Here is a 14346-nt window from a genome sequence, read left to right as displayed (position 1 = left end):
AGGTACATGCCTATGTTCATGCTTAACAGCACAATGATAGCGGAGTCTAGGTACATGCCAATGTTCATGCTTAACAGCACAATGATAGCGGAGTCTAGGTACATGCCAATGTTCATGCTTAACAGCACAATGATAGCGGAGTCTAGGTACATGCCAATGTTCATGCTTAACAGCACAATGATAGCGGAGTCTAGGTACATGCCAATGTTCATGCTTAACAGCACAATGATAGCGGAGTCTAGGTACATGCCAATGTTCATGCTTAACAGCACAATGATAGCGGAGTCTAGGTACATGCCAATGTTCATGCTTAACAGCACAATGATAGCGGAGTCTAGGTACATGCCAATGTTCATGCTTAACAGCACAATGATAGCGGAGTCTAGGTACATGCCAATGTTCATGCTTAACAGCACAATGATAGCGGAGTCTAGGTACATGCCAATGTTCATGCTTAACAGCACAATGATAGCGGAGTCTAGGTATGCCAATGTTCATGCTTAACAGCACAATGATAATGTGCCAATGTTCATGCTTAACAGCACAATGATAGCGGAGTCTAGGTACATGCCAATGTTCATGCTTAACAGCACAATGATAGCGGAGTCTAGGTATATGCCAATGTTCATGCTTAACAGCACAATGATAGCGGAGTCTAGGTACATGCCAATGTTCATGCTTAACAGCACAATGATAGCGGAGTCTAGGTATATGCCAATGTTCATGCTTAACAGCACAATGATAGCGGAGTCTAGGTACATGCCAATGTTCATGCTTAACAGCACAATGATAGCGGAGTCTAGGTTCATGCACCAATGTTCATGCTTAACAGCACAATGATAGCGGAGTCTAGGTACATGCCAATGTTCATGCTTAACAGCACAATGATAGCGGAGTCTAGGTATATGCCAATGTTCATGCTTAACAGCACAATGATAGCGGAGTCTAGGTATATGCCAATGTTCATGCTTAACAGCACAATGATAGCGGAGTCTAGGTATATGCCAATGTTCATGCTTAACAGCACAATGATAGCGGAGTCTAGGTACATGTTCATGTTCATGCTTAACAGCACAATGATAGCGGAGTCTAGGTACATGCCTAGGTATATGCCAATGTTCATGCTTAACAGCACAATGATAGCGGAGTCTAGGTACATGCCTATGTTCATGCTTAACAGCTTAACAGCAATGATAGCGGAGTCTAGGTACATGCCTATGTTCATGCTTAACAGCACAATGATAGCGGAGTCTAGGTACATGCCTATGTTCATGCTTAACAGCACAATGATAGCGGAGTCTAGGTACATGCCTATGTTCATGCTTAACAGCACAATGATAGCGGAGTCTAGGTACATGCCAATGTTCATGCTTAACAGCACAATGATAGCGGAGTCTAGGTATATGTTCATGCTTAACAGCACAATGATAGCGGATGTATATCATGTTCATGCTTAACAGCACAATGATAGCGGAGTCTAGGTACATGCCAATGTTCATGCTTAACAGCACAATGATAGCGGAGTCTAGGTACATGCCTATGTTCATGCTTAACAGCACAATGATAGCGGAGTCTAGGTATGTTCATGCTTAACAGCACAATGATAGCGGATGTTCATGTTCATTAACAGCACAATGATAGCGGAGTCTAGGTAACAGCACAATGATGCCAATGTTCATGCTTAACAGCACAATGATAGCGGAGTCTAGGTACATGCCTATGTTCATGCTTAACAGCACAATGATAGCGGAGTCTAGGTACATGCCAATGTTCATGCTTAACAGCACAATGATAGCGGAGTCTAGGTACATGCCTATGTTCATGCTTAACAGCACAATGATAGCGGAGTCTAGGTATGATGCCATATGTTCATGCTTAACAGCACAATGATAGCGGAGTCTAGGTACATGCCTATGTTCATGCTTAACAGCACAATGATAGCGGAGTCTAGGTACATGCCAATGTTCATGCTTAACAGCACAATGATAGCGGAGTCTAGGTACATGCCATGTTCATGTTCATGCTTAACAGCACAATGATAGCGGAGTCTAGGTATATGCCAATGTTCATGCTTAACAGCACAATGATAGCGAGAGGTCAATGTTCATGGTAACAGCACAATGATGCCAATGTTCATGCTTAACAGCACAATGATAGCGGAGTCTAGGTACATGCCTATGTTCATGCTTAACAGCACAATGATAGCGGAGTCTAGGTATGTTCATGCACAATGATGTTCATGCTATGTTTAACAGCACAATGATAGCGGAGTCTAGGTATATGCCAATGTTCATGCTTAACAGCACAATGATAGCGGAGTCTAGGTACATGCCAATGTTCATGCTTAACAGCACAATGATAGCGGAGTCTAGGTACATGCCTATGTTCATGCTTAACAGCACAATGATAGCGGAGTCTAGGTATATGCCAATGTTCATGCTTAACAGCACAATGATAGCGGAGTCTAGGTACATGCCAATGGTAACAGCACAATGATGTCTAGGTACATGCCTATGTTCATGCTTAACAGCACAATGATAGCGGAGTCTAGGTACATATGTTCATAACAGCACAATGATAGCGGATGTTCATGCTTAACAGCACAATGATAGCGGAGTCTAGGTACATGCCTATGTTCATGCTTAACAGCACAATGATAGCGGAGTCTAGGTACATGCCAATGTTCATGCTTAACAGCACAATGATAGCGGAGTCTAGGTACATGCCTATGTTCATGCTTAACAGCACAATGATAGCGGAGTACATCTATGGTAACAGCACAATGATATGTCCTATGTTCATGCTTAACAGCACAATGATAGCGGAGTCTAGGTACATGCCTATGTTCATGCTTAACAGCACAATGATAGCGGAGTCTAGGTACATGCCTATGTTCATGCTTAACAGCACAATGATAGCGGAGTCTAGGTACATGCCAATGTTCATGCTTAACAGCACAATGATAGCGGAGTCTAGGTACATGCCTATGTTCATGCTTAACAGCACAATGATAGCGGAGTCTAGGTACATGCCTATGTTCATGCTTAACAGCACAATGATAGCGGAGTCTAGGTACATGCCTATGTTCATGCTTAACAGCACAATGATAGCGGAGTCTAGGTACATGCCTATGTTCATGCTTAACAGCACAATGATAGCGGAGTCTAGGTACATGCCAATGTTCATGCTTAACAGCACAATGATAGCGGAGGTCTAGGTACATGCCAATGTTCATGCTTAACAGCACAATGATAGCGGAGTCTAGGTACATGCCAATGTTCATGCTTAACAGCACAATGATAGCGGAGGTATATCTATGGTAACAGCACAATGATGCCAATGTTCATGCTTAACAGCACAATGATAGCGGAGTCTAGGTACATGCCAATGTTCATGCTTAACAGCACAATGATAGCGGAGTCTAGGTACATGCCTATGGTACATGCCAATGTTCATGCTTAACAGCACAATGATAACAGCACAAGCGGAGTCTAGGTACATGCCAATGTTCATGCTTAACAGCACAATGATAGCGGAGTCTAGGTACATGCCAATGTTCATGCTTAACAGCACAATGATAGCGGAGTCTAGGTACATGCCAATGTTCATGCTTAACAGCACAATGATAGCGGAGTCTAGGTACATGCCTATGTTCATGCTTAACAGCACAATGATAGCGGAGTCTAGGTACATGCCTATGTTCATGCAATTAACAGCACAATGATAGCGGAGTCTAGGTACATGCCTATGTTCATGCTTAACAGCACAATGATAGCGGAGTCTAGGTACATGCCTATGTTCATGCTTAACAGCACAATGATAGCGGAGTCTAGTCTAGGTACAATGATGCGGAGTCTAGGTACATATGTTCATGCTTAACAGCACAATGATAGCGGAGTCTAGGTACATGCCAATGTTCATGCTTAACAGCACAATGATAGCGGAGTCTAGGTACATGCCTATGTTCATGCTTAACAGCACAATGATAGCGGAGTCTAGGTACATGCCTATGTTCATGTTCATGTCTAGGTAATGTTCAGCACAACAATGATAGCGGAGTCTAGGTACATGCCAATGTTCATGCTTAACAGCACAATGATAGCGGAGTCTAGGTACATGCCTATGTTCATGCTTAACAGCACAATGATAGCGGAGTCTAGGTACATGCCTATGTTCATGCTTAACAGCACAATGATAGCGGAGAGGTACAATGATGCCTATGTTCATGCTTAACAGCACAATGATAGCGGAGTCTAGGTACATGCCTATGCTTAACAGCACAATGATAGCGGAGTCTAGGTATATATGTTCATGCTTAACAGCACAATGATAGCGGAGTCTAGGTACATGCCTATGTTCATGCTTAACAGCACAATGATAGCGGAGTCTAGGTACATGCCAATGTTCATGCTTAACAGCACAATGATAGCGGAGTCTAGGTACATGCCAATGTTCATGCACAATGATAGCGGAGTCTAGGTATATATGTTCACTTAACAGCACAATGATAGCGGAGTCTAGGTATATGCCAATGTTCATGCTTAACAGCACAATGATAGCGGAGTCTAGGTATATGCCAATGTTCATGCTTAACAGCACAATGATAGCGGAGTCTAGGTATATGCCAATGTTCATGCTTAACAGCACAATGATAGCGGAGTCTAGGTACTAGGTACATGCCAATGTTCATGCTTAACAGCACAAATGTTCATGCTTAACAGCACAATGATAGCGGAGTCTAGGTACATGCCAATGTTCATGCTTAACAGCACAATGATAGCGGAGTCTAGGTACATGCCTATGTTCATGCTTAACAGCACAATGATAGCGGAGTCTAGGTACATGCCTATGTTCATGCTTAACAGCACAATGATAGCGGAGTCTAGGTACATGCCAATGTTCATGCTTAACAGCACAATGATAGCGGAGTCTAGGTACATGCCAATGTTCATGCTTAACAGCACAATGATAGCGGAGTCTAGGTACATGCCTATGTTCATGCTTAACAGCACAATGATACAGTCTAGGTACAATGTTCATAACAGCACAATGATAGCGGAGTCTAGGTACATGCCTATGTTCATGCTTAACAGCACAATGATAGCGGAGTCTAGGTACATGCCTATGTTCATGCTTAACAGCACAATGATAGCGGAGTCTAGGTACATCTATGTTCATGTACAGCACAATGATAGCGGAGTCTAGGTACATGCCTATGTTCATGCTTAACAGCACAATGATAGCGGAGTCTAGGTACATGCCTATGTTCATGCTTATGTTCATGCTTATACAGCACAATGATAGCGGAGAGGTCTATGGTACATGAGGAGTCCATGCCTATGTTCATGCTTAACAGCACAATGATAGCGGAGTCTAGGTACATGCCTATGTTCATGCTTAACAGCACAATGATAGCGGAGTCTAGGTACATGCCTATGTTCATGCTTAACAGCACAATGATAGCGGAGTCTATGGTACAATGATGCGGAGTCTATGTTCATGCTTAACAGCACAATGATAGCGGAGTCTAGGTACATGCCTATGTTCATGCTTAACAGCACAATGATAGCGGAGTCTAGGTACATGCCAATGTTCATGCTTAACAGCACAATGATAGCGGAGTCTAGGTACATGCCTATGTTCATGCTTAACAGCACAATGATAGCGGAGTCTAGGTACATGCCTATGTTCATGCTTAACAGCACAATGATAGCGGAGTCTAGGTACATGCCTATGTTCATGCTTAACAGCACAATGATAGCGGAGTCTAGGTACATGCCTATGTTCATGCTTAACAGCACAATGATAGCGGTTCATGCTTAACAGCACAATGATAGCGGAGCAGCACAATCTAGGTACATGCCTATGTTCATGCTTAACAGCACAATGATAGCGGAGTCTAGGTACATGCCAATGTTCATGCTTAACAGCACAATGATAGCGGAGTCTAGGTATGCCAATGTTCATGCACAATGATGTTCATGCATTAACAGCACAATGATAGCGGAGTCTAGGTACATGCCTATGTTCATGCTTAACAGCACAATGATAGCGGAGTCTAGGTACATGCCTATGTTCATGCTTAACAGCACAATGATAGCGGAGTCTAGGTACATGTATGTTCATGCTTAACAGCACAATGATTCAGGTACAATGCCTATGTACATCATGCTTAACAGCACAATGATAGCGGAGTCTAGGTACATGCCTATGTTCATGCTTAGTTCATGCTTAACAGCACAATGATAGCGGAGTCTAGGTATATGCCTATGTTCATGCTTAACAGCACAATGATAGCGGAGTCTAGGTATATGCCAATGTTCATGCTTAACAGCACAATGATAGCGGAGTCTAGGTACATGCCTATGTTCATGCTTAACAGCACAATGATAGCGGAGTCTAGGTACATGCCTATGTTCATGCTTAACAGCACAATGATAGCGGAGTCTAGGTACATGCCTATGTTCATGCTTAACAGCACAATGATAGCGGAGTCTAGGTACATGCCTATGTTCATGCTTAACAGCACAATGATAGCGGAGTCTAGGTACATGCCTATGTTCATGCTTAACAGCACAATGATATGCTTAACAGCACAATGAGTCTAGGTACATGCCAATGTTCATGCTTAACAGCACAATGATAGCGGAGTCTAGGTACATGCCAATGTTCATGCTTAACAGCACAATGATAGCGGAGTCTAGGTACATGCCTATGTTCATGCTTAACAGCACAATGATAGCGGAGTCTAGGTACATGCCTATGTTCATGTTCATTAACAGCACAATGATAGCGGAGTCTAGGTACATGCCTATGTTCATGCTTAACAGCACAATGATAGCGCACAATGATAGTCTAGGTACATGCCTATGTTCATGCTTAACAGCACAATGATAGCGGAGTCTAGGTACATGCCTATGTTCATGCTTAACAGCACAATGATAGCGGAGTCTAGGTACATGCCTATGTTCATGCTTAACAGCACAATGATAGCGGAGTCTAGGTACATGCCTATGTTCATGCTTAACAGCACAATGATAACAGTCACAATGTTCATGCTTAACAGCACACAGATGAGTCTAGCGGAGTCTAGGTACATGCCTATGTTCATGCTTAACAGCACAATGATAGCGGAGTCTAGGTACATGCCAATGTTCATGCTTAACAGCACAATGATAGCGGAGTCTAGGTACATGCCTATGTTCATGCTTAACAGCACAATGAGCGGAGTCTAGGTACATGCCTATGTTCTAACAGCAGGTACATGCCTATGTTCATGCTTAACAGCACAATGATAGCGGAGTCTAGGTACATGCCTATGTTCATGCTTAACAGCACAATGATAGCGGAGTCTAGGTACATGCCTATGTTCATGCTTAACAGCACAATGATAGCGGAGTCTAGGTACATGCCTATGTTCATGCTTAACAGCACAATGATAGCGGAGTCTAGGTACATGCCTATGTTCATGCTTAACAGCACAATGATAGCGGAGTCTAGGTACATGCCTATGTTCATGCTTAACAGCACAATGATAGCGGAGTCTAGGTACATGCCAATGTTCATGCACAATTAACAGCACAATGATAGCACAATGATAGCGGAGTCTAGGTACATGCCTATGTTCATGCTTAACAGCACAATGATAGCGGAGTCTAGGTACATGCCAATGTTCATGCTTAACAGCACAATGATAGCGGAGTCTAGGTACATGCCTAACAGCACAATGTTCATGCTTAACAGCACAATGATAGCGGAGTCTAGGTACATGCCAATGTTCATGCTTAACAGCACAATGATAGCGGAGTCTAGGTACATGCCTATGTTCATGCTTAACAGCACAATGATAGCGGAGTCTAGGTACATGCCTATGTTCATGCTTAACAGCACAATGATAGCGGAGTCTAGGTACATGCCTATGTTCATGCTTAACAGCACAATGATAGCGGAGTCTAGGTACATGCCTATGTTCATGCTTAACAGCACAATGATAGCGGAGTCTAGGTACATGCCTATGTTCATGCTTAACAGCACAATGATAGCGGAGTCTAGGTACATGCCTATGTTCATGTTCATGCTAGGTAACAGCACAATGATAGCGGAGTCTAGGTACATGCCTATGTTCATGTTCAATGATGCTAGGTACATGCCAATAACAGCACAATGATAGCGGAGTCTAGGTACATGCCTATGTTCATGCTTAACAGCACAATGATAGCGGAGTCTAGGTACATGCCAATGTTCATGCTTAACAGCACAATGATAGCGGAGTCTAGGTACATGCCTATGTTCATGCTTAACAGCACAATGATAGCGGAGTCTAGGTACATGCCTATGTTCATGCTTAACAGCACAATGATAGCGGAGTCTAGGTACATGCCTATGTTCATGCTTAACAGCACAATGATAGCGGAGTCTAGGTACATGCCTATGTTCATGCTTAACAGCACAATGATAGCGGAGAGGTCTATGGTACAATGATGTCCATATGTTCATGCTTAACAGCACAATGATAGCGGAGTCTAGGTACATGCCTATGTTCATGCTTAACAGCACAATGATAGTCTAGGTACATGAGTCTAACAGGTACATGCCTATGTTCATGCTTAACAGCACAATGATAGCGGAGTCTAGGGTACATGCACAATGATATGTTCATGTTCATGCTTAACAGCACAATGATAGCGGAGTCTAGGTACATGCCAATGTTCATGCTTAACAGCACAATGATAGCGGAGTCTAGATAGCGGAGTCTAGGTACATGCCAATGTTCATGCTTAACAGCACAATGATAGCGGAGTATGTTCATGCTTAACATGCTATGTTTAACAGCACAATGATAGCGGAGTCTAGGTACATGCCTATGTTCATGCTTAACAGCACAATGATAGCGGAGTCTAGGTACATGCCTATGTTCATGCTTAACAGCACAATGATAGCGGAGTCTAGGTACATGCCTATGTTCATGCTTAACAGCACAATGATAGCGGAGTCTAGGTACATGCCAATATGTTCATGTTCTTAACAGCACAATGATAGCGGAGTCTAGGTACATGCCTATGTTCATGCTTAACAGCACAATGATAGCGGAGTCTAGGTACATGCCTATGTTCATGCTTAACAGCACAATGATAGCGGAGTCTAGGTACATGCCTATGTTCATGCTTAACAGCACAATGATAGCGGAGTCTAGGTACATGCCAATGTTCATGCTTAACAGCACAATGATAGCGGAGTCTAGGTACATGCACAATGTTCATGTTCATGCTTAACAGCACAATGATAGCGGAGTCTAGGTACATGCCTATGTTCATGCTTAACTTAACAGCACAATGATAGCGGAGTCTAGGTACATGCCTATGTTCATGCTTAACAGCACAATTAACAGCACAATGATAGCGGAGTCTAGGTACATGCCTATGTTCATGCTTAACAGCACAATGATAGCGGAGTCTAGGTACATGCACAATGATAGCGGAGTCTAGGTACATGCCAATGTTCATGCTTAACAGCACAATGATAGCGGAGTCTAGGTACATGCCTATGTTCATGCTTAACAGCACAATGATAGCGGAGTCTAGGTACATGCCTATGTTCATGCTTAACAGCACAATGATAGCGGAGTCTAGGTACATGCCTATGTTCATGCTTAACAGCACAATGATAGCGGAGTCTAGGTACATGCCTATGTTCATGCTTAACAGCACAATGATAGCGGAGTCTAGGTACATGCCAATGTTCATGCTTAACAGCACAATGATAGCGGAGTCTAGGTACATGCCTATGTTCATGCTTAACAGCACAATGATAGCGGAGTCTAGGTACATGCCTATGTTCATGCTTAACAGCACAATGATAGCGGAGTCTAGGTACATGCCTATGTTCATGCTTAACAGCACAATGATAGCGGAGAGTCTATGGTAACAGCACATGCCTATGTTCATGCTTAACAGCACAATGATAGCGGAGTCTAGGTACATGCCTATGTTCATGCTTAACAGCACAATGATAGCGGAGTCTAGGTACATGCCTATGTTCATGCTTAACAGCACAATGATAGCGGAGTCTAGGTACATGCCTATGTTCATGCTTAACAGCACAATGATAGTGGAGTCTAGGTACATGCCTATGTTCATGCTTAACAGCACAATGATAGCGGAGTCTAGGTACATGCCAATGTTCATGCTTAACAGCACAATGATAGCGGGAGTCTAGGTACATGCCTATGTTCATGCTTAACAGCACAATGATAGCGGAGTCTAGGTACATGCCTATGTTCATGCTTAACAGCACAATGATAGCGGAGTCTAGGTCTATGTTCATGTAACAGCACAATGATGCGGAGTCAATGTTCATGCTTAACAGCACAATGATAGCGGAGTCTAGGTACATGCCAATGTTCATGCTTAACAGCACAATGATAGCGGAGTCTAGGTACATGCAATGTTCATGCTTAACAGCACAATGATAGCGGAGTCTAGGTACATGCCAATGTTCATGCTTAACAGCACAATGATAGCGGAGTCTAGGTACATGCCTATGTTCATGCTTAACAGCACAATGATAGCGGAGTCTAGGTACATGCCTATGTTCATGCTTAACAGCACAATGATAGCGGAGTCTAGGTACATGCCTATGTTCATGCTTAACAGCACAATGATAGCGGAGTCTAGGTACATATGTTCATGCACCGGAGTCTAGGTACATGCCTATGTTCATGCTTAACAGCACAATGATAGCGGAGTCTAGGTACATGCCAATGTTCATGCTTAACAGCACAATGATAGCGGAGTCTACAGGTAACAGCACAATGATGCCTATGTTCATGCTTAACAGCACAATGATAGCGGAGTCTAGGTACATGCCTATGTTCATGCTTAACAGCACAATGATAGTCTAGGTACATGATGTTCATCTAACAGCACAATGATACGGAGTCTAGGTACATGCCTATGTTCATGCTTAACAGCACAATGATAGCGGAGTCTAGGTACATGCCTATGTTCATGCTTAACAGCACAATGATAGCGGAGTCTAGGTACATGCCAATGTTCATGCTTAACAGCACAATGATAGCGGAGTCTAGGTACATGTTCATGCTTAACAGCACAATGATAGCGGAGTCTAGGTACATGCCTATGTTCATGCTTAACAGCACAATGATAGCGGAGTTCATGTTCATTAACAGCACAATGATAGCGGAGTCTAGGTACATGCCTATGTTCATGCTTAACAGCACAATGATAGCGGAGTCTAGGTACATGCCTATGTTCATGCTTAACAGCACAATGATAGCGGAGTCTAGGTACATGAGTCTAACAGGTACATAGGCCTATGTTCATGCTTAACAGCACAATGATAGCGGAGTCTAGGTACATGCCTATGTTCATGCTTAACAGCACAATGATAGCGGAGTCTAGGTACATGCCTATGTTCATGCTTAACAGCACAATGATAGCGGAGTCTAGGTACATGCCTATGTTCATGCTTAACAGCACAATGATAGCGGAGTCTAGGTACATGCCAATGTTCATGCTTAACAGCACAATGATAGCGGAGTCTAGGTACATGCCTATGTTCATGCTTAACAGCACAATGATAGCGGAGTCTAGGTACATGCCAATGTTCATGCTTAACAGCATGTTCATGCTTAACAGCACAATGATAGCGGAGTCTAGGTACATGCCTATGTTCATGCTTAACAGCACAATGATAGCGGAGTCTAGGTACATGCCTATGTTCATGCTTAACAGCACAATGATAGTGGAGTCTAGGTACATGCCTATGTTCATGCTTAACAGCACAATGATAGCGGAGTCTAGGTACATGCCTATGTTCATGCTTAACAGCACAATGATAGCGGAGTCTAGGTACATGCCTATGTTCATGCTTAACAGCACAATGATAGCGGAGTCTAGGTACATGCCTATGTTCATGCTTAACAGCACAATGATAGCGGAGTCTAGGTACATGCCAATGTTCATGCTTAACAGCACAATGATAGCGGAGTCTAGGTATGTTCATGCTTAACAGCACAATGATAGCGGATGTTCATGCTTAACAGCACAATGATAGTGGAGTCTAGGTACATGCCAATGTTCATGCTTAACAGCACAATGATAGTGGAGTCTAGGTACATGCCTATGTTCATGCTTAACAGCACAATGATAGTGGAGTCTAACAGGTACATGCCTATGTTCATGCTTAACAGCACAATGATAGTGGAGTCTAGGTACATGCCAATGTTCATGCTTAACAGCACAATGATAGCGGAGTCTAGGTACATGCCAATGTTCATGCTTAACAGCACAATGATAGTGGAGTCTAGGTACATGCCTATGTTCATGCTTAACAGCACAATGATAGTGGAGTCTAGGTACATGCCTATGTTCATGCTTAACAGCACAATGATAGTGGAGTCTAGGTACATGCCAATGTTCATGCTTAACAGCACAATGATAGTGGAGTCTAGGTACATGCCTATGTTCATGCTTAACAGCACAATGATAGTGGAGTCTAGGTACATGCCTATGTTCATGCTTAACAGCACAATGATAGTGGAGTCTAGGTACATGCCTATGTTCATGCTTAACAGCACAATGATAGTGGAGTCTAGGTACATGCCTATGTTCATGCTTAACAGCACAATGATAGTGGAGTCTAGGTACATGCCTATGTTCATGCTTAACAGCACAATGATAGCGGAGTCTAGGTACATGCCTATGTTATGTTCATGCTTAACAGCACAATGATAGTGGAGTCTAGGTACATGCCTATGTTCATGCTTAACAGCACAATGATAGTGGAGTCTAGGTACATGCCTATGTTCATGCTTAACAGCACAATGATAGATGGAGTCTAGGTACATGCCTATGTTCATGCTTAACAGCACAATGATAGTGGAGTCTAGGTACATGCCTATGTTCATGCTTAACAGCACAATGATAGCGGAGTCTAGGTACATGCCTATGTTCATGCTTAACAGCACAATGATAGTGGAGTCTAGGTACATGCCTATGTTCATGCTTAACAGCACAATGATAGTGGAGTCTAGGTACATGCCTATGTTCATGCTTAACAGCACAATGATAGTGGAGTCTAGGTACATGCCTATGTTCATGCTTAACAGCACAATGATAGTGGAGTCTAGGTACATGCCTATGTTCATGCTTAACAGCACAATGATAGTGGAGTCTAGGTACATGCCAATGTTCATGCTTAACAGCACAATGATAGTGGAGTCTAGGTACATGCCTATGTTCATGCTTAACAGCACAATGATAGTGGAGTCTAGGTACATGCTTAACAGCACAAATGTTCATGCTTAACAGCACAATGATAGTGGAGTCTAGGTACATGCCTATGTTCATGCTTAACAGCACAATGATAGTGGAGTCTAGGTACATGCCTATGTTCATGCTTAACAGCACAATGATAGCGGAGTCTAGGTACATGCCTATGTTCATGCTTAACAGCACAATGATAGCGGAGTCTAGGTACATGCCTATGTTCATGCTTAACAGCACAATGATAGCGGAGTCTAGGTACATGCCAATGTTCATGCTTAACAGCACAATGATAGTGGAGTCTAGGTACATGCCTATGTTCATGTTCATGCTTAACAGCACAATGATAGTGGAGTCTAGGTACATGCCTATGTTCATGCTTAACAGCACAATGATAGTGGAGTCTAGGTACATGCCAATGTTCATGCTTAACAGCACAATGATAGCGGAGTCTAGGTACATGCCTATGTTCATTTGCCATCACTCACTCATTTCTCCCTTCTGTGCTTTTGTTACAGGTAACTCTGAAATACAGACCTGTTATTGATAACTCACTGGATGCAGAGGACTGTGCTGCTATCCCTCCCGCCATCCGTTCCTATTGAGCACATATACCGATCCAATGCAGACTATTTTATTCATGATCATAATGGATGCTTTTGCAGTTATCATTTATGAAGTTTCAACCGGATTTTCCCTTTGCTCATGAATACTATATGTGGAATATTTCTTATGTTCAATAATAAACAGAAACTTATTGTAACCTTCAGAGAATTGTGCAAAATGGAGTGTTTTGTGTGTACTTTCAACTTTCACCACATTTGCTATAGTTCTTACAGGCAAATAAATACATATTTAATATTTAAATATTGAATGATTCTAGAAATCTGTGTAAAAAGAAAAACGTAATCACGGTGAGGGGGGGGTGAACCATGTTTACGATATCCACACAATACTCAATTTGTTCATTCTGTCCTTTGCTCAACTGTATGTAAAGTTCTGTTCATCTTGCATGCTTAATGTGGTGTTGATTTTATCTCAATAAAGATGCTCAAATAAC

General features: G+C 42.6%; 1 protein-coding gene across 1 annotated transcript in view; it reads left to right on the top strand.

Annotated features, from left to right (window-relative positions):
• The window catches only part of LOC124012656 (succinate dehydrogenase [ubiquinone] flavoprotein subunit, mitochondrial), a 27716-nt gene extending 13370 nt beyond the window's left edge, over window positions 1-14346 (top strand). The window contains exon 15 of the mRNA XM_046326518.1: window positions 13805-14346. Within this exon, the coding sequence (XP_046182474.1) occupies window positions 13805-13891 (87 nt within the window). The 3' untranslated portion in view covers window positions 13892-14346. The remainder of the gene's footprint in view (window positions 1-13804) is intronic.

Source organism: Oncorhynchus gorbuscha, linkage group LG24 (assembly GCF_021184085.1).
Source record: "Oncorhynchus gorbuscha isolate QuinsamMale2020 ecotype Even-year linkage group LG24, OgorEven_v1.0, whole genome shotgun sequence".
NCBI classification, from domain to species: Eukaryota; Metazoa; Chordata; class Actinopteri; order Salmoniformes; family Salmonidae; genus Oncorhynchus; species Oncorhynchus gorbuscha.
Note: the sequence above shows the minus strand (reverse complement) of the source record. Positions and strands in the feature narration are given on the sequence as shown.